This window comes from Cavenderia fasciculata (assembly GCF_000203815.1).
Source record: "Cavenderia fasciculata unplaced genomic scaffold Scf_ET2XIPL01COFD4-5, whole genome shotgun sequence".
NCBI lineage: Eukaryota > Evosea > Eumycetozoa > Acytosteliales > Cavenderiaceae > Cavenderia > Cavenderia fasciculata.
The window spans coordinates 3,007,335-3,026,261 of record NW_004457695.1 but is presented as its reverse complement, the minus strand read 5'-3'; the positions used below and the strand labels follow the sequence as shown (position 1 = coordinate 3,026,261).

At 34.4% G+C, this 18,927-nt stretch overlaps 7 protein-coding genes and 1 non-coding gene across 8 annotated transcripts; 5 read left to right on the top strand and 3 right to left on the bottom strand.

Annotated features, from left to right (window-relative positions):
• Window positions 1–134: 134 nt before the first annotated feature.
• Window positions 135–1,674, top strand: cstf1 (WD40 repeat-containing protein; the record flags this gene model as incomplete). The annotated part of the gene is made up of 4 exons (XM_004356209.1): window positions 135–321; window positions 411–724; window positions 778–1,314; window positions 1,414–1,674. The coding sequence occupies 4 exons, from the start codon at window positions 135–137 to the stop codon at window positions 1,672–1,674; spliced, it is 1,299 nt and encodes a 432-aa protein (XP_004356262.1).
• Window positions 1,675–2,437: 763 nt separating this feature from the next.
• DFA_08776 (uncharacterized protein) lies at window positions 2,438–5,057 on the top strand (the record flags this gene model as incomplete). The annotated part of the gene is made up of 3 exons (XM_004356208.1): window positions 2,438–2,446; window positions 3,273–4,631; window positions 4,722–5,057. The coding sequence occupies 3 exons, from the start codon at window positions 2,438–2,440 to the stop codon at window positions 5,055–5,057; spliced, it is 1,704 nt and encodes a 567-aa protein (XP_004356261.1).
• Window positions 2,565–2,655, top strand: DFA_08777. The gene is given in 2 exon segments: window positions 2,565–2,603; window positions 2,612–2,655. It is a non-coding gene; the product is annotated as a tRNA-Leu (tRNA).
• A 327-nt stretch (window positions 5,058–5,384) lies between the features above and the next one.
• DFA_08775 (uncharacterized protein) lies at window positions 5,385–6,563 on the bottom strand (the record flags this gene model as incomplete). Its single annotated transcript, XM_004356207.1, has 1 exon — window positions 5,385–6,563. One exon carries the CDS (start codon window positions 6,561–6,563, stop codon window positions 5,385–5,387), a length of 1,179 nt encoding a protein of 392 aa, XP_004356260.1.
• A 179-nt stretch (window positions 6,564–6,742) lies between these two features.
• On the top strand, window positions 6,743–7,411 carry DFA_08774 (uncharacterized protein; the record flags this gene model as incomplete). Its single annotated transcript, XM_004356206.1, has 3 exons — window positions 6,743–6,797; window positions 6,885–7,117; window positions 7,181–7,411. The coding sequence occupies 3 exons, from the start codon at window positions 6,743–6,745 to the stop codon at window positions 7,409–7,411; spliced, it is 519 nt and encodes a 172-aa protein (XP_004356259.1).
• Window positions 7,412–7,467: 56 nt separating this feature from the next.
• On the bottom strand, window positions 7,468–9,513 carry DFA_08773 (uncharacterized protein; the record flags this gene model as incomplete). The annotated part of the gene is made up of 5 exons (XM_004356205.1): window positions 7,468–8,057; window positions 8,164–8,656; window positions 8,734–8,973; window positions 9,063–9,418; window positions 9,489–9,513. The coding sequence occupies 5 exons, from the start codon at window positions 9,511–9,513 to the stop codon at window positions 7,468–7,470; spliced, it is 1,704 nt and encodes a 567-aa protein (XP_004356258.1).
• An 89-nt stretch (window positions 9,514–9,602) lies between these two features.
• Window positions 9,603–16,500, top strand: DFA_08772 (phosphatidylinositol 4-kinase; the record flags this gene model as incomplete). Its single annotated transcript, XM_004356204.1, has 4 exons — window positions 9,603–9,875; window positions 9,974–10,486; window positions 10,563–10,709; window positions 10,786–16,500. The coding sequence occupies 4 exons, from the start codon at window positions 9,603–9,605 to the stop codon at window positions 16,498–16,500; spliced, it is 6,648 nt and encodes a 2,215-aa protein (XP_004356257.1).
• Window positions 16,501–16,590: 90 nt separating this feature from the next.
• Window positions 16,591–18,665, bottom strand: DFA_08771 (glycoside hydrolase family 47 protein; the record flags this gene model as incomplete). The annotated part of the gene is made up of 3 exons (XM_004356203.1): window positions 16,591–17,172; window positions 17,255–17,663; window positions 17,728–18,665. 3 exons carry the CDS (start codon window positions 18,663–18,665, stop codon window positions 16,591–16,593), a joined length of 1,929 nt encoding a protein of 642 aa, XP_004356256.1.
• Window positions 18,666–18,927: the final 262 nt, after the last annotated feature.

The window sequence follows — 18,927 nt, the reverse complement described above, 5'->3', positions numbered from 1 at the left end:
TACATACATATAGATATTTATGTATCTAAATTAAATTAAATTAAAAAAAAAAAAAAAGACAAATTCAAAGAGAGAGTCGATCATCACGAAAACATGTTTACTACTTTTTTCATTAATACTTTTACCATTCAAATATGAAAGAAGAACAAAGAGATTTATATTCATTAATATTAAATCAATTAGTATTTGATGGATATGTAAATGAAGCAACAAAGTTGAGTGAATCAATGATGATTCCTTGTCCTCTACCAAATGAAGCATCAAATAAACTTTCTACATTGTTTCAAATTAGTCCTCAGAAACAAGATATTTGGAATGATGGTAAAAGAAAGAGATAGAGAGAGAAAGAGATAGATAGATAGATTATAATCTATACACATATTAATACATTATCTTTTTCTATTTTTTAGATGAATCATCAATATTATCAATGGATAATAATACAATATTAACAGGATTAGATTTAGATGTACCACCACAATCATCATCACCTCTTGGTAATCAGACTACATTTATAACCAAATTTATAACAACACACAAGAATGCATGTAGATGTGCAAAGTTTAGTGGTGATGGTAAATATGTGGCCACTGGGTCATCGGATGCAAGCATCAAAGTACTAGACGTCAACAAAATGAGAAACTTTAATCAAACTAAAAATGAAACAAGTGAAGACTTTGCTCCAAGTAGACCTGTATTTAGAACTTTTTATGATCATTCAAAGGTAACTAAAATATAAGAAAGATATATAGTTTTTACTTATTTATATTTCTTTAGCCAATAACAGATTTAGATTTTCATCCAACAGCACCAATACTGGCATCAGCATCAAAAGATTGTACAATTAGATTTTATGATTACAAGAGCTCATTGAAACGATCATTTAAATATCTACCAGATTCTCATAGTGTTAGAACCATACAATTCCATCCGTGTGGTGATATGATTTTGGCGGGTACTGATCATCATATGATCCGTCTCTACGATGTCAATACATTTCAATCGTTTACATCGCGCAAGGTAAACGAACATCATCATGGTCCAATCAATATGGTGCGATACTCGATCGATGGAAACATCTTTGCATCGTGCTCTAAAGATTGTACCATCAAGATTTGGGACGCTCAAAACTTTTCTCTTATCAATACTTTGGCTACTCCTCACAATGGTATGGAAGTCACGTCGGTACAAATCTCTCGTAATCAAAAATACCTATTATCATCGGGTCGTGATAGTTGTGTTAAACTTTGGGAAATTTCTTCTGGTCGTTTAATTAATACTATAAATACTGGTGTTCAATTATCAAATAATATTGTATGAAAAAATAGAAAAAATAGAAAAAATAGAAAAAAAAGAAAAGAGAGAATTGGATTAATTATTAATACTTTATTTATTTATTTATTTTTCTGTTAGAAAAATAAAATGACAGCAACGTTTAATTTTAACGAAGAATTAATATTAACATTGGATAATCAACCTTCAAACTTGGCAATTTATAATTCAAGAAATGGAGAGGCTATGCAATCATTGCCAGGACATATTCAATCTATTAGAGCAATTGCATCTTCTCCCGTCGAGAATGCATTGATGACTTGTAGCAACGATTTTAGAGCCAGATTTTGGTGTGAAAGTAAATCTTCTATTAATAATAGTATGAATATTGACAAGGAATAAATAAAAGGCAAATAAAAGATATATAAAAAATACCAACCATTTCATTCTTTTACTTGTTTGAGTTATATTTGATGTTTTGAGGAGGGTTTGGTTGTATTATTCTTTCCCTTTGATTGAGTCTATTAATATTTAATGGGCGCACATGTTGCCTTGTATTGTTCTGATGAATGTTTGTGTGATAGTTTATCAAACTAATCCTGTCAGTCGTTTCAAAAAAAAGATGAGAGACATAAGAAGTCTTTTTTTTTAATTCATTTTTCAAAATCGATTTATAAATAATTATTACAGATAGATACAACAGTTGTATATCAACTCATACAATATATATACTTTATTTCTCTCTCTCTCCCTCTCTCTCTATTCTTTCTCTCCTCTTATGTGTCTTTATATCATCAGTAGTGTACTATACCTCCGCACCATGTCTATTGTCTCGACTGTTTCGTACTACTTGCCTCTCTCTCTCTCTCTCTCTCTCTCTTTTATCATTTAGCTTGATGATAGAGTTAGTTACCTCCCCCTACCTACCTATCAGATCAAGCATCGGATTGTTTCTTCAAACTCCATTCTACTCTCTCTTTTCCTGTATTAGCTTGTGCTCACCATGTTGTCATACAAAAGTTGCTAGGGATTTGTCGATTGCGTAAACAACAAACTCGTTCTCGCTCATCACCAGATTTTTGTTTTTTTTGACAATTTTCGGTTTTTCGTCGCGTAATGCTTTGTCTGCTCCAACACATCTACGCAAGCTTGCAAATAGAGTTGTATGTGTATTGTATGTAGAGGTGTTGGTGTGTGTTTGTATGGCTGGGGAGGGGGGAGCATTGGAAGGGAGAGAGGTGGGTCGTTGGGTGACGCTCCGGGAGCGCCAAAAAGTTTTGGTTTCAACGATCGGTGTGTTAGACGAATTGGTAGAGTCGTTAGTTTCAGGAAAGTGAAGTTACTAATGCGAAAGCATTGGGGGTTCGAGTCCCCCACACATCACTTGTTCAAGTCCTTTGCTGCATGTTTGTTGCTACTCTTTTTGACACTTGCAAACCAAACCAAGTTGTGTCCACCTAAATGATAGACCTAGACATTGATATACATCTACCCTTATCTGTCAACACACAACAAACTACTTTTGTTTGATGGTCGGGTCATGTGACACAACTTCAGCTCAACACCCAAAAAAATCAATTTTTTTTTTTTTTTTTTTGAAATCGCCAACAAGGGAAATAATTTGATTTTGTTGTTGGAACCAAACTACTCATAACATATATGTTAATCAACCAATATTAACTGATTGTAATTACATTGCATATGTCCAAACATCTACGTCAATACCTTATCTTTAAAAAGCAGGACCTTGATCTATTCAGAAACAAAATATTGGGGAACCCACTTCCATTCCAAAGATCAAAGGGTGGCCCCACGCGACTCAGATATTTTGAGAAAATTTTATGATGATTTTTCTTGTCTTTAGAAAAATTAAAGATAAAAGCGACAACTTTATAATGTAATGTAACAACGGTTCATTATTATAAGTTGTAACAAACAACGTCATCATTTTTAATCACAACAACAAATATTTATTTGATTATTTATTTATTTTTACAAAGATGAAATATTTAAAAACATTTTTATTTGTTTTCATTGTGTTGGTTAGTTTTTTTACATTATCAGCACAAGCAACAATAACAACAGGCACACAAACAACACTTTATGTAAATTCGCAATCAACCAACACTAGTATCAACTGTGGTGCAGATAATAGTAATGTAAATAACACATGTCCAGATATTGCAAGTGCTATCGCATCTTTCAACAATGTGACGGTTGGTGGAGGCCATCAATTGACCATATTCATGTCAGAGGGTACTTACACTGGTAACGCCAATTCAAACATTCAACTTTACAATCAAACACTCAATATTGTCGCTAATAATGGATCGGTCGTCATTGATATGACCGGTGTCTTTGTACCATACTTTGTACAAATTCTATTGCCAGTTAATGGTGGTCCCATCACTTCTGCCGATCAAACCATTCTGGCCGTCATCAATGTTACCTTTGTCAATCTAGCAGTCACTGGTGATCTATCGGGTGGTATCGTCTACTCTAGCATCAATTCAAAGTCATCCATCAGTTTCTTGTCATGTACATTTGCCAATATTACCACGTTTGACGGTTCCATTCTATCGGTCAGTACTCAAAACAACCTCCCATTCGAATCACAAGTTGTTTTCCAACAATCCAACTTTTACAATATTACAACGGCCAACTCCTTGATTAAAATGACTGGTAACATTTTATTTGTTACTATTACCGACAATACATTTAATCAAAACCAAGCACAATTCCTCATTCAATCCAGCTTGGTCAACAACATCTACCTTGGAAAGAACCAATTCACCAATAATACACTTGCATCCAAAGGTTCACTCATTCTCATATTCAATTCACTCGCCAGCAGTATATTGTCGGAATGTGTATTTACAAATAATCAAGCCGTTGGTAATGGATCTTTGATCAGTGCTTTTGAAAGTACAAACGTTGTCTTTGTTGAATCATCTGTCACTTCTAATCTCAATACTAGTGCATTTACATTGACCAATTCAGACATTCAAGTTTTGGATTCCAATTTCACTAGTAACACTGCTCCATATAATGGTCAAATCGTTGCAACAAACTCTCGAGTTGGTCTATATAATAGTAGTTTTATTAGTAATTCTGCTGTGCAAGGAGGTGTTGTCAGTGCTCTTTCAACTTCTATCGTTACAATCTCTGGTTGTGATTTTAGTGGTAATTCCGCATCTCAAGAAGGTGGTGCTATCTATTCATCCAATTCCTATATTGGTGCATTCAATGGTTCACAATTTATTGGTAATGCTGCTCGAAATGGTAGTATCTTATATGTTACTGGTAGTTCAACAATTAATCTAAATTATATTACCGTTTCAAATATTATTACTTCAATTGTAAGTCAAAAAAAAAGTTTAAAATGATTAGTATGATTTGGTATTTATATATTAATTCAATTTTTTTGATTTATTATTATTATTATTAAGCAATGTCAAAATAGTTCAACCATTACAATTAAAGATGTAGATATTGTTCATATTTTTACTAAAAATGAAACAGTGGTACCATTTATTTCTTGTCTAAGTGGAGCAGAGTGTACCATTAATGGAGGAATGGGTGATGATTTATGTGTAGCACCATCTAAACCAAAGAGTGGTTTAACCAGTGGCCAAAAAGCAGGTATTGCAATCGGTGTTGTACTTGGTGTTGCCATTTTAGTAATCATTATCTACGTCCTCTACAAGAGACATCATAATCATCACAAATATCATCATCATCATCATCCAAGTCAAAATAAGAATAATCATTATGGTTCTTTTTAATAAATAAATAAATAATAAATAAATAAAAGGATTTGTTTATATAAGATTTTAAAGTAGCAGTAGTAGTTTGTTATGTGTTGAAACAGAAAAGGTAGATATGGATAGGATAGAGATGTTTAGAGATGTATATCAATGTCTAGGTCTATCATTTAGGTGGACACAACTTGGTTTGGTTTGCAAGTGTCAAAAAGAGTAGCAACAAACATGCAGCAAAGGACTTGAACAAGTGATGTGTGGGACTCGAACCCCCAATGCTTTCGCATTAGTAACTTCACTTTCCTGAAACTAACGGCGATACAAATATTTATTTATTATCTCTTTCTCTCTCTACTGTGGAGTAAAGAACCTTTCAATACCTCCACCTTTGGGTGGATTTGTAAATGATTTCTTGTTGGCAAGAAGAGTTGATTTGGATGGTGACTTTGATGGTGATTTTGATACAGTTGGTTTTTTGGTTGTGGTGTTTGAATTGGCTCTTGGTTTTGATTGGGATGAAGAGGATGAGGAGGAGGAGGATATTTGTGTATTTACAAAAGATGGTTGAGAAATGGTGGAAGAAGAAGAAGACGAAGGAGGAGGAGTATCATCGAAAAAATCAAATTCAACTTCTTCATCTAATATTGTTGGTTGTATTTGCACATTATTTTGTTGTTCTATAGGTTGTTGAGATTGTTGTACATCTTGTTGAGATTGTTGTACATCTTGGATTGGTTGAAAAAATCTATTTATACCATGTTTTGAATAATAATCCTTTTCATTTTCAATCAATTCTGGACCATTATTTTTAATACTATTGACCAACATTGGAACTCTATGAGAGGAAAGACCAATAAATTGTTTCATCATACCATAGGATTCTTCATCGGTAGTGCTTTCTGATAGCCATCTATTAATATCATCTTGATCTCTAAAGATAACTGGCATTCTGTGATGTACAGGTGACACTTCTTTTGAAGCATCAGTTGTAATGACAGAATATCTATAAGAGTCATTACCACCATTATCCTTTGTAACTTGGTATACACCAGCCATCAACATGATTGTTTTAGATTTATCTATAATCTTTTCATTACCTCCAAATCTATCAGATTCACTAATCATCATTGAATCTGATGATGACAAAGAAGAAGAAGTTGTCTTTGTCTTTTCTTCTTGATTTGGAATATGAAAATAATAAGGTAGAGGTTTTGAATTACCATGAGTTGGATGTTTCCATTCATAGAAACCATTAGCTACCACCAAACATCTTTGTTTCTTTAACATTGATTTGAATAGACCATTTTTGTTGTCTGATCTAATGTTGCTTAGACCCATTTGAGTTCCAATCGTTACACCTCCCCATGTCATGGCTTGAACAACATGTTGATTGGCACTTGCCACAATGACCGGTTGAACCATACCGATTGTTACATTATATGATTGTTGGTATTGACCTATTACTCTAGTTGTATTAGTTCTAGCTTGTATATCTTGTGGTTCTAATGTTAATACTGATCTTCCACACATCCTTTGTCTATAAACAAAAAAATTAATAAAAATAATAACAAACAAACTTGCATCTTCACACCCCAAAACAATTTTATTCAGATTTCCTCGAAATTTAGATTCATAGGTAAAGATAATAGTTCGATTAATGTCAAGTATAGTCATATAATATTATCTTAAAGTTATACTAGCTCAAAAGGATGGATGTTAAATTAATTGATATAGTTGATGATTTATTAAAAGCAGATAGACCTTGTATGTGTTTTAGGTTAATATCATTGAGAGTAGATTATGTTAGTCTAGTCTAATCTATTTACTTTTTTTTTTCTTCTAAATATTTAGTGTCAGACGATACATTAATATGTCTTTATTCAATATTTAACAAGACAGTATTCTCATCATTACAACTAGTAGATAATGATTCAATATCAAAATATATCTTTTTTCCATCGAATCGATCAATCTATGTGGTCGATGGTAGAAAAGGAACAAAGTATATGTGTCTATTGGATGCAAATTATTGTAGTTGTCCAAGTTTTGGTTTTAATGTTCTATCAAAACAAGATTCAATCTATGTATGTAATTCAATATATAATATAATACACTACTTGTTATCTAATATATATTATATTATTTAGTGTAAACATCAAATTGCATCATTAATTGGTGAAATATTAATTCAAACTCAATCAAGACAAATGAATAATAATGATAATATGAAATTGGAAGAATTATATTCAAGAAAAATAAGAGTAATGAATTTTATGGATAGTGAATATACAAATCAAATAGCATCAGTTGAAGCATTATCATTTAAAACTCCAACACATCCAACTAGTAGTCGTTCTAAAAATAATCATCATCATTGATTGATTGATCGATATGTATTGATTGGTCAATTTATTATTAGATTTCTCTATCTTTTTTAGAGTTGATCAATTTTTCTCTTTATACCATCACCAAAGTATTTATTTTTAACAGATGCATCACCACTACTGCCGCCGCCACTACCAATAGCAACTTGTAATCCAGTTGCAGGAGTAACCATGACAGATTGTAAACCACTCATTGTAAATGATCCAGCAATCGAAGTGACAGCACCACCTGCACCACCAACAGTAGTAAGACCACCGGGACGAACAGATTTGGCACCTGCACCACCACCAGCACCAGGTCTTGATTTATGACCATCTTCAATTTTCTTTCTTTTCAAAATACCACGATCCTGTGCCATCATTCTCAATTTACCACTACCTTCACCGACCATACCCAAACCAATACCACTGTCGCCAATAGTCTTTTCCTCTTCACCAAATGCCATTCTATTTTGTGCTTTTCTCATATCGGTCATTCCATAACGTTTCTTGACGGCTCTTGCCTTTCTACCACCTCGTTTGTTCTTTTTATGTTCGGCTGGTGCTGGAAGTGCTTTAATTTGTTTGGTTGGTGGTGGTTCTTGCCATTTTTCAATCTTTGCTTCAATTTCTTCTTTATATTGTTGTCCTAATTCTCCATCTAAACAAAAAAAATAAATAAAAAGAAAATAAATATATTATATTATATTAGTTTTGTAATCTATCTTTTTTTTTGTTTCTATTTTTTTGTTTTTCTATTTTCTTACAATGATTTGATTCTTGACAAGAATCAACTCTGGCAGCAATTGAAACTCTTCCAGTTATTGCACGAATAGCTTGTTTTTGAAGATATACAGGAGCCGATTTAACAATATCACATTGAGAGATGAAACCCATTTGGAATTTACGGTTACCCATACCAGAGAAACCAGCCAATGCTTTGGTATCTGCACCAAATGTTTGTAGATTACCGGCTGGAATGACAGCAAGATTAGAGACACTACCAGCAATACCAATAAGACGAGCTGCAATACTACCACCCAACAACACCGAAAGATTCGGAGCAATAAATGCCATTCTACTCTCGAGATAACCCAAAATAACTTTCTTTGTCTTGTCCAATTCAATTGCCATATCACACGCCGAATTAATTCTTTCCAATTCTCCATCTGATAAACTTTTATCTGTACCACTTGACATTATTACTACCATTATAGTTGCTTTTGGTAATAAATCTGATAAATTTATATTTATTAAATCCTAAAATAAAAAGAAGAGAGAGTTAATAAAAAGTATAGTTTCTTTTTCTATTTCTTTTTTCATTTCTTTCTTCTTACATCTTGATTTCCAATTCTTTTTACAACAAGAATATAATCTAATGGATTTTGAATTGTATTACTTAGTGAAGGAAATTTGGTACTATATTTTTCTTTAACATATTTGTGAATGAGATAGATTTCATGTTGAATATCTTGAATAATCTTGTTACAATCAACAATCAATTGATGTTCAATCACACCTTGAACTGTCTTTTTTCCCTTTTCTGGTAATGCTTGACAAAGTTGATGTTCTACTTTCTACAAAGATAAGAAAAAAAGATAATTAATAAAAAGAGATTCTAATATATCTATTTCTATTTCTCTTTTTTCTTTTTTGTTTTACATACTTTTAAAATATTACTTAATCTAGTTGAATTTTTTAAAGTTGCAATAGACTCTATAGGAGCATCTTTAATAGAGGATATTAATTGATTTTGTTTCTTTTCCAATATATCATCTGTAAGCATAAGATCATCTTTTTCACCTACATCATCAGCATCTTCTTCTTCTTGATTTTTTGTTTGTTGTTGTTGTTGCTGATCTTTAGTTAATGACGATGATTCTTCTTCGTCTCTGTCATTATCTTCTTCGTTGTCGTCTCTATCGTCATCATCGTCATATTCATTATTATAATTTTCATCTCCTATATCATTTAAATCATTTAAGAATTCATCTGCTAATGTTGACATAATATATTCTGTTTCTATATATATATATATATAAATAAATAAGTAAATTATTTATTTCTACTTTTGAAAATAAAAAAAAGAAACCAACTTGTTTTCTTGTGATGATCATTATAAAATTTTTCAAAATTTGGTTTTTGATTTTATATCTCTTCTTTTATTCTCTCTCGAGAGTAATATAAATATATATACTTAACTAAAATGGAAACAAAGATGATTTCATTAAACTATAAGAGTTCAACAGAATTCAACAAGTTAAATGAAACAGTACCAGAATTGTTTCGGTTATCAGCAAAGGTACAACTAGCAGAGACTATATCATTCCTCAACCCAATACCCGAGGATAGTATACAAGTCATTATAAACTCTTGTCTAGCTCTCCTACCCAATCGTAGATATTTAAATGTAGAAGCAAATGATGAACATCTTTGTCATATTCTTGATCATAATCCAACTTTAATGTCATCCTTGGTTGTAAGTCTTAAAAGAAAAAGAAAAAGAAAAAGATAATCATATGTATGTGTTGATATTAATAGTATCTATCTTTATTTCTACTTTCTACTTTACTTTAGAGTATAAGATCACAAGAAAGTGTAATTGCATTATCACATCTTTATAAATGTTCAAATGGAGTGATTGGAGAAAAAGCAATTTTAATATTGATTGCCTTTATCAAATACTTGACGTATAGTGATTTCACAGCACCATCGGATATAGTACATGCCACCAACTTTACATTTTACTTGATTAGACAATTGGCAGCATTGACACATGTCGCCGACAGTGATGACAATCAACCAACGTCGGCTCGTGGAATGATCATGCCTGCGTTTATAGACTTTTTTTCACATATTGTACAATCAAATAATGTACCCATCCTCTATGGTACCCTCATGGCTCTAGGTGAACCAACTCATTTCAACTATCAACAAGATGAATTGTCTCGTGTCATTGGTATCATTGAAAATATCCTCTCCAACATTTCAACTCAAATACCAATCTCTTCACCCTCAACTCTTAAAAAAAGTGTCAATAGTACAACTAATAATAATATTAATAATAGTAACAAACTTAATCAGAAAAAGGTAAAGCAGAAGAAAAGAGATATGATCTATTTATACTTCTATTTACTAATATTTATTTCTTTTTTTCTTTGTTTAGTGTTTATTATTAATTTGTAAATCATTTGAACAAATAACTCATCTTTCAACAGATCAAGTTGAAAGTGAAACTTATAGAAGATTATATAATCTAGTTTTTCATTATACTACAACTATAACTGATAATGAAACATTTATTTCAATTATTGTAAGTCAAACATTGAAACCAAACTTTTAAAGAATCATTTTAAAATTAATATTTTAAATTTCTTTTTTCTTTTTAGAATGTAATTGTAAGATGTGGAATATCAGATGCATCAATTGGTAAAGAAGTGATGGATTATACAATTAGATTTGTACAAGAGACAAAAAATCTAAATAATAGTGAAGTGTTGGTTAGTTTGAATCGTCCACATAGCGAGTTGTTGTATACTACCATTTTGACGAGTTTGGTCGATTTGTGTGATCGTTATTCTGAAAAGTCGATTAGAGTGATTGAAGTGCTAAAGGAATTTATTCAACACTCTAGGATCCCAAAAAACAACAACAACGTACGATTGACCGTTTTCGATAGTGTATGTCGTATACTTAAAAACGAACATCGTCGTGAACATGGTATCGAGATTTGCAAGACTGTCATTTCTTCACTCATCAACACGATGCACATTCAATACAGCGAGTACAGTATCAGTTTGATGGCTACTACTGCCAATAATGTAGGACCTGATGGACGCAACCGATCACCATCAGTCATTTCTACTCAAGCTGCTGAACAACAGTTTGACGCACTCTCCAACATTATCACATGTCTTGGTAGAATTGCGTGTATGCTCAACGATCAACACGTCATTGACATGATTCTACCAAACTTTATGAGTCGTGTCACTTATCCACCAACCTTTATCGAGAATCTAGTGCTGGAACAGCTGACAGAGATTGCATTGCTCGGTTACGCATCCGTCACCAAAGACATTGTCGTATTGATCACCAAACTCTTTAAAAAGATTTGTCGTGATCCTCATCAAGGACTCATCCGAAACATCACCCCCAACGCTCTCCAACGTCTTGCCAAAGACCTCTCTAGTCAAGAACTTCGTCAAGATCTTTGTAAACGTGTCCTAAAGTTGTTCCAACAACTTGGTAAAACGTTAAAACGTGAAGAGTTGAATCAAAAGTTGGCATCACCAGTTCTCAAAGGTATGGGTTTCCTCTTACCAACTATTGCAGAATTAATCAAGGTCCCTATCGGTGGTAATGTCTCAAACTCGGGCAATAACTCGAATAGTTCAAGTTTTACTGCTTTGTTAAATAGTACAGAAGTATCAAATATGAGACTGTTCCGTAGTATTTGGTTTTATTGTGTATTGTTTAGATTCTCTACACCTGGTACATGGAGAAGTGATTGGAGAGAGTGTGTACAAGTCATTGCATCACATCTTTTACCTCTCATCTCTACCAAGAGTCATTTGCATTTAGAGATGGAACTGGAACTTGATAGTATTATCAAACAAGGATTTGACAAGGAATACTTTGTAGAGTTACGTTCTCGTCTGCTAGAGGTACTGCCAAACCATGCACATGTCATCAAGAATCTTACATTTGCTCAGGCTGCCTATGTATACTCTGTCTATACACTAGAGACTATGCGTTTCTCAATGTCTCATTCTTTCAAGGTTGTATTTGCCTATTTACAAGATCAGTCAATCGAAAGTATTTATGTCAATGCTTGTATTCGTGGTATTGTTGACAAGGTATTTAATGACTTTGTCACTACCTATCTCTGTGTGTCACCAGCTTCTTGTGAACGTGTTCTCTCTGACCATGCCAGCTTTTTATTGCTCAAATTCTGTTACCCCTACCAACCAGTTAGAAAGGCATCGGATGAATCCATCTCTTCATTGGTCGCTCGTTTCCCACAAATCCTTTGGAATCGTGAATGTTTGGGAACTCTACTCGATCTGATTGAAGCTATTGGACAAGCTGCCAAAGTCAAGCCAATGGATATGATTTCAATCAAACTACCATCCGTCGACTATGTCATCGAGTTGCCCGACGAGACACCTGCCCGTCACCGTCTCCTCCAAGAAGTGGTAGAGCTTGGTAATGTATGGCTCAAGAATGGTGCTCAAGTCGCTCCCATCGAAATTCAAGAACAGTTGCAAGAGTACATGCAACGATTCAGCACCTTTTCACGTAACCATATTGGTTTCTCGTTGGCTGTAGAGATTGGTTCCATCAACAACACATCGATTGGCAACGGATTAAACGGTGTCAATGGAATTATTGGAACCTCTCCTCAACCAGCTCACAGCAACATTGCATCAGCTGCTGCATCTGCCATTGGTAGTAGATTCACTGGCAATTCCAACAACCAAGATGTATTGGCTAGTGCCTACCCAATTTGTTACAATAGTAATGCTGCCAACTTTATTAGTACACTTCAACTCAAATCCCTCTATTCTGGCGAGGTCAATGGTATGATCAATATGATGATGGTCGACTATAACGAAAACTCTGGCGAACAAGAAGACGAAAAGTTGAGCGAGATTGTCGAGGAATTGGCATTTTTACGTTTGATTGAAGAGTTTGAAAAGTTGATTCAACAACACCGTCGTGGAAAGATTGTCGATTCTTTGGCATTTAGTTCAATCATGTATCGATCATGTGCATTCCTTATCAATCATTATTTTGGTCAGAGTGTTAAATTGATTCACATGGTCTGTTATGCTCCAGCTTTTATCTTTACACCCAACTCAATGGAGGTTGGTGTAACTGCTTGGAAATGGTTATTGGCCGAACGTCCAGATTTGACTCAATTCATTATGACTTCCATCTCTGATATTTGGTCTTGGACTGTCAATCAACGTATTGGTCTATTTACAAATACTGAACGTGATCCATCACCATTTTCAATTTCTCAACAACAACAACAACCAACACAATCACAATCACAATCACAACCATCTGCTACGCAAAAAGATTCCAACGAACCAAATATAGATGTAATGATGGGAGGAACACCAGTAGAACAAAAAAAGAATGTTGGTAATTTACCAGAAAGACATAATCATGTACCACACAAGATTATGATTAATTTCTTGGAGGAACGTTTCTATGTTGTAAAATACTCTAGCAAGGAACAAGTTGATGTTATCATTTCAATGTTGCTAAAGGCAATTGCCGATCAGAATATGCTTAGTGTTTCACCACGTAGTCTTGGTACGAGATTCAAACTTCTCTTGTTGTGTATGCGATTCATCCAAGGTGACTATATCGGCGACCAAACACTTGTCAAATTAATGCGTGACCGTGTCTATTTGGCTGCACTCAGTTGGTTCTACCTACCACCAATCTGGTACGGACAAAACGAGTCGAGTGGTGACTTGCAAGCAGATACTCACACGCTCATTGATTTCTGCAAGGCTCTCCAAACAGAACCAATCTTTTCCTATGCCATTGAAAAACGTCATACCATCTCTTTTTCACGTGACAAGAATACTGGTTCCTTGATTAATTCATCACAATCTATCAATGGTTATTCTACCATTCGTAATAGTCGTCCAAGTTCAGATCGTCTAAATCTATTGGCCAATTCTTCAAATGTTTCTGGATCTGCCATTCCATCACTAACCAATGCCGTACCATCGTCACAATCAAATGGATCAAATCATGTTGGTAGTGGATTAAGTGGAGCTGTTGGTATTGGACTTGCTCAACAACAACATCAACAACAACAACAACAACTACAACAACAACAACTACAACAATCATCAAATACTATGAATGGATCAACTGCTGCACTTGCAAGTTCAGTTGGTAGTTCAACACCTGGTACAATCAAGTTGGATGTGATTGGTAGTGGTATTGGAACCATGACAGTTTCATCGGCACAAGGTATTTTAGTGAGTCAAACACTTTTAGAGACTTGTAAGAGTGGAGAACGTCCATTGAATGAACTTCAACTTGAGGAACTTAGAAAACGTCGTAATCTTATCCTCCTCCTCGTCGGCAATGAATTGGAGAGAATGTCTGCTTGGAATAATCCAATCAACCGTTTAACACTCCAAATTCAAGAACAACTCAAATTCTCCTATGACAATTTACCCAAAAACATGAAATCTAGTTGGAGAGAATACTTGGTATCATCGTGGCGTATTGACCCTAGATTGGCCGTTCATTTTAGTGCTCGTTTCCAACTTGCCAAGATTCGTCGTATCTTGTCTGAAATGGTTGTCAAGAATACAAAGGCAGTCTTGAATATCCCGGAAGCACTGCCACTTCTCATTACTGAGGAAAATGTTGCTCGGAACATACCTGAACTCAAGTACCTCTTGTATTGGGAGACTGTCACCCCACCCATGGCCATTTCATTGCTTGCCAAGAGCTTTAGATCACATCCATTGGTGATTCAGTACGCATGTCGTGTGTTGCGTAACTTCCCACCCGAAACGATTATGTTTTACATTCCACAGTTGGTGCAGGCACTGCGTTATGACCGTACGGGTCTTGTTGAAAACTACTTGGTCGCTGCAAGCAAGACATCCGAGTTGTTGGCACACCAGATCATTTGGAACGTGCAAACCTACACGGAAGCCGATCCCAACACTGACAAGTTGATTGATGATCCCGGCATCCACGACATTGCCAAGCGTCTAAAGAACCGCATTATTGGCGAAATGGACGCCAAGGCACGAGACAACTACAAACGAGAGTTTGACTATTTCGAGTCGTTTACTGCCATCTCTGGACGTTTATTGCGCGAGCATAAAGACCCCATCAAGAGAAAGACACAATTACACGAAGAACTCCGTATTCTCTCCAACAACCAAAGAGAAGATCCAAACAACCCTCTCTACCTCCCAACCAATCCAAAGAGTATTGTCATTGGTCTTGATATTGATTCGGCCATGACATTGCAGTCTGCTGCCAAGGTACCTATTCTCGTCAACTTTAAGGTGTTGGAACGTCGTCTTCCAAGCAGTCACCCATCACATCTCGAGGTAAAGTCACCATCGCCAAGCAACTCGCCGTTGATGGGTGCAACCATCACATCGTCCACCACGGCCATTATCCCCTCGATTCTCAAATCCACCTCACCCAAACTGTCCAACACCAACATTATGCATCTCAGAGAATCGACACGTATTCGTAAACTGTCGAGACGTGTCATTCACGACCCCACCCCACCATCAAACGAAGTACACCTCCAAGGTTGTATTTTCAAGAGTGGTGATGATATCCGTCAAGACATGTTGGCACTTCAAGTGATTGATCTCTTTAAGCGTATCTTCCAATCGGTCGGTCTTGACCTCTACCTCTTCCCATACAAGGTCATTGCTACCAAACCTGGTTGTGGTATGATCGAGCTCGTACCCAACACCATGTCTCGTGATCAAATTGGTAAAAAGGTAAATGGTTCACTCTATGACTATTTTATCTCTCGTTATGGTCAAAAGAATAGTTTGGGTTTCCAAAATGCACGTAGAAACTTTATCAAATCAATGGCTGCCTACTCTGTCGTATCCTACATTCTCCAAATCAAAGACAGACACAACGCAAACATTTTGGTCGATGATGAGGGCCACATTGTACACATTGATTTTGGTTTTATCTTTGATATCTCGCCAGGTGGTGATTTGCTCACCTTTGAGGCATCGCCATTCAAGATGAATCAGGAAATGATTGACATTATGGGTGGAAAACCAAATGCAGAACAATTCACATGGTTCATGGAACAAAGTGTCCGTGCCTTCCTTGCCGCCCGTCAACATATGGATTCAATCATCACCCTTGTTGAGCTCATGCTCGATACAAAGCTCCCTTGCTTCAAGGAACAAACTATCCTTCATCTACGTCAACGTTTCTGTCCCAACAAGAGTGAAACCTATGCTGCCAAATTCATGACCAAGGTCGTCGTCGATTCATTCTCTACCATTTCAACATTCTCTACTTACTTTTATGATGTTTTCCAATATTTTGATAATGGTATTGAAATGTAAAAAAAAAATAATAATATAAATCAAATAAATAGAAATAATAAATTAAATTAATATAAACAAAAAGTAAATATTATCTTTTCTTATTTTCATTTATTTTTTATTTGGAATTGAAAAAGGATGAGCTTCAGTATTAAATACATATTTATCTAATGGGATTAGGGAGGAATCTGAAAAGAGTAGATAGAGATATTTCAAGGTTTCAGCCATGAAAAAGCTTTGTTGAAGGTTTTCATAGGTTGGATTATCGCCAGCTCCCATGTTGACATTTAAAAACCCAACATAACCATTTTCAGTTTTACAATACTTTTCAATGGCTTCAAACATTCTCCAACCCCATTCCTGATATTTGGTGTCACCTGTAAATCGATACATGTAAAACAACGATTCAATGGTTTCTGGACGTAAGAAATAAGCTGGTGATGAAAAGTAATTATGGTATAATATATGATCGGAAGCTTGATCGATATCAGGATTAAAATATGCTACTTCTGGTCCCAACCCAGTCGTTGAATTAAAATACAACTCTGCACAAGTTTGAGTCAATTCTTCTGCAATCTTGAAATACTGATCATTTAATGTTTTGTTTCCACTAATATTTGATACTGCTCCAAGTGCCAACATTCCACCAGACATACATGCTAAATGTTCAAATGTATTTGATGGTATATCTCCCTAAATAAATTAATAAAAAAATAATAATTAATTAATTAATATTTTATAAATATTATTTGTTTGATTATTTTCTTTTCATTACATGAAGTATAGTTAAATAAGAAATACCAGTTTTAGTTTTTTTATATAAATCTTTTACAATCATTTCAGCAAAATCATTGTACATCTTTTTATATCTGTGGTGGGTATTGTCTCTCTTGTCATGGTAAAGAGCCATTTTTAAAGTATATTCATAAAATGAATCGGATAAACCACCCATCGATACAGTATTTCCACAAAATGATTCACCATTTGGTGATAGAAATTGTGGAATGAGATGACCATTAGTTTTTAATTTCAACTTTTCAAATTGTTCCAACATTTTATCTGATTTTTCTTTCCATCTTGGATCACTACTAGCTCTTGACAATTCTGTAAATTCTAAAAATAATGTTCCTACATCTGCTAAAATTAAACATCCTCCTGTCCATCCAAATATTGTTGAATAATTTCTAAATAAAACAAATTAATTATTATTAAAAATATAACCAATATTTCTTTTTATATTATATTTACTTTGCAACATAAATTTGAGATTGTGGGAATGGATCATTATTTTGAAAAGCATTTAAAAGGATTTGACCCATTTCCAATGCCTTGTCAAGATATAATATATCACTTGTAAAGTGATACATTGACAGATAGGCACCTAAAAATCGAATATTTGCTTCAAACACTGAAATGGAATCATTGCTATCAATAAAATGATCCAAATCATGTTCTATATAATTTCGTGCCTTGGTATATTCTTCTTGTAATCCCATGAGATATAGAGTGTCGATTGAATCGATAATGGTTAGACCCATATGAAACCAATTTTTACCAGATTGTGTTAGTGGTAAAAGTTCATCTTTTCCCCAAGAATATTCGACGTACTTGTCCCATGCATATTTCATTGCTCCTTTGATTTCTTCTGCTCTTTTCATATTCTTGCTTTTGTTGGCTGCATAAACTTTTTTGGTATTATCATATGAGAAATTGGTAGGAGTATGAATAATTGTAGTTGGAGCAACAGTTGTTTGACTAGATGTAGGAACAACCACTCGTCGAGTATTAGGAGATGGAGTAGGAGTAGGAGTAGGAGTAGGAACTACCGCTGGACGAGTAGCAACAGGTACTGTTGGTCGGATAGTAGGAGTTGGAGTAGGAAAATTAGTTGTTGGAACAACCGTTGGAGTAGGAGATGGAGTATTGGTACTTAGAATTTTGGTAGTTTTGTTGGATAGGGAAACTACAGATGGGGTGGGAATGGGAGTGGATGATGATGATGATGATGGTGATGATATTGGCCTAATATTATTCCAATTAAAAGGAACATTGATTTGACGTTGATTTTTTCTTGGTTTATAATCTTCTTTGTCATTGGTATCGACTATCCTTGATAATGAAATCAATGAAAAAACAAGAAAAATAGTCAAACAGACTAATAATATATATTTAAAATAATTCCTCATGTCTTTCTGCTATTCTCTCTATCTCCTCCCTCTTTTAATATTTATATATGTGATTAAATTTAATATTGCAATAACACAATAAAAGTACTTGATAAAGAATGACCAATTGAATGATTGGTGTTGATCCTAATTAATTTATTGCTGTCACCAATATATTATATGGTGTGTTCTATGGAGGTGGTGGTAGACTACTCCCTCCTTTTTATTTTTTTAATGGTTTGATGGTTAACCCTCAAACCAACACACAACCAAAAAAAGCAAA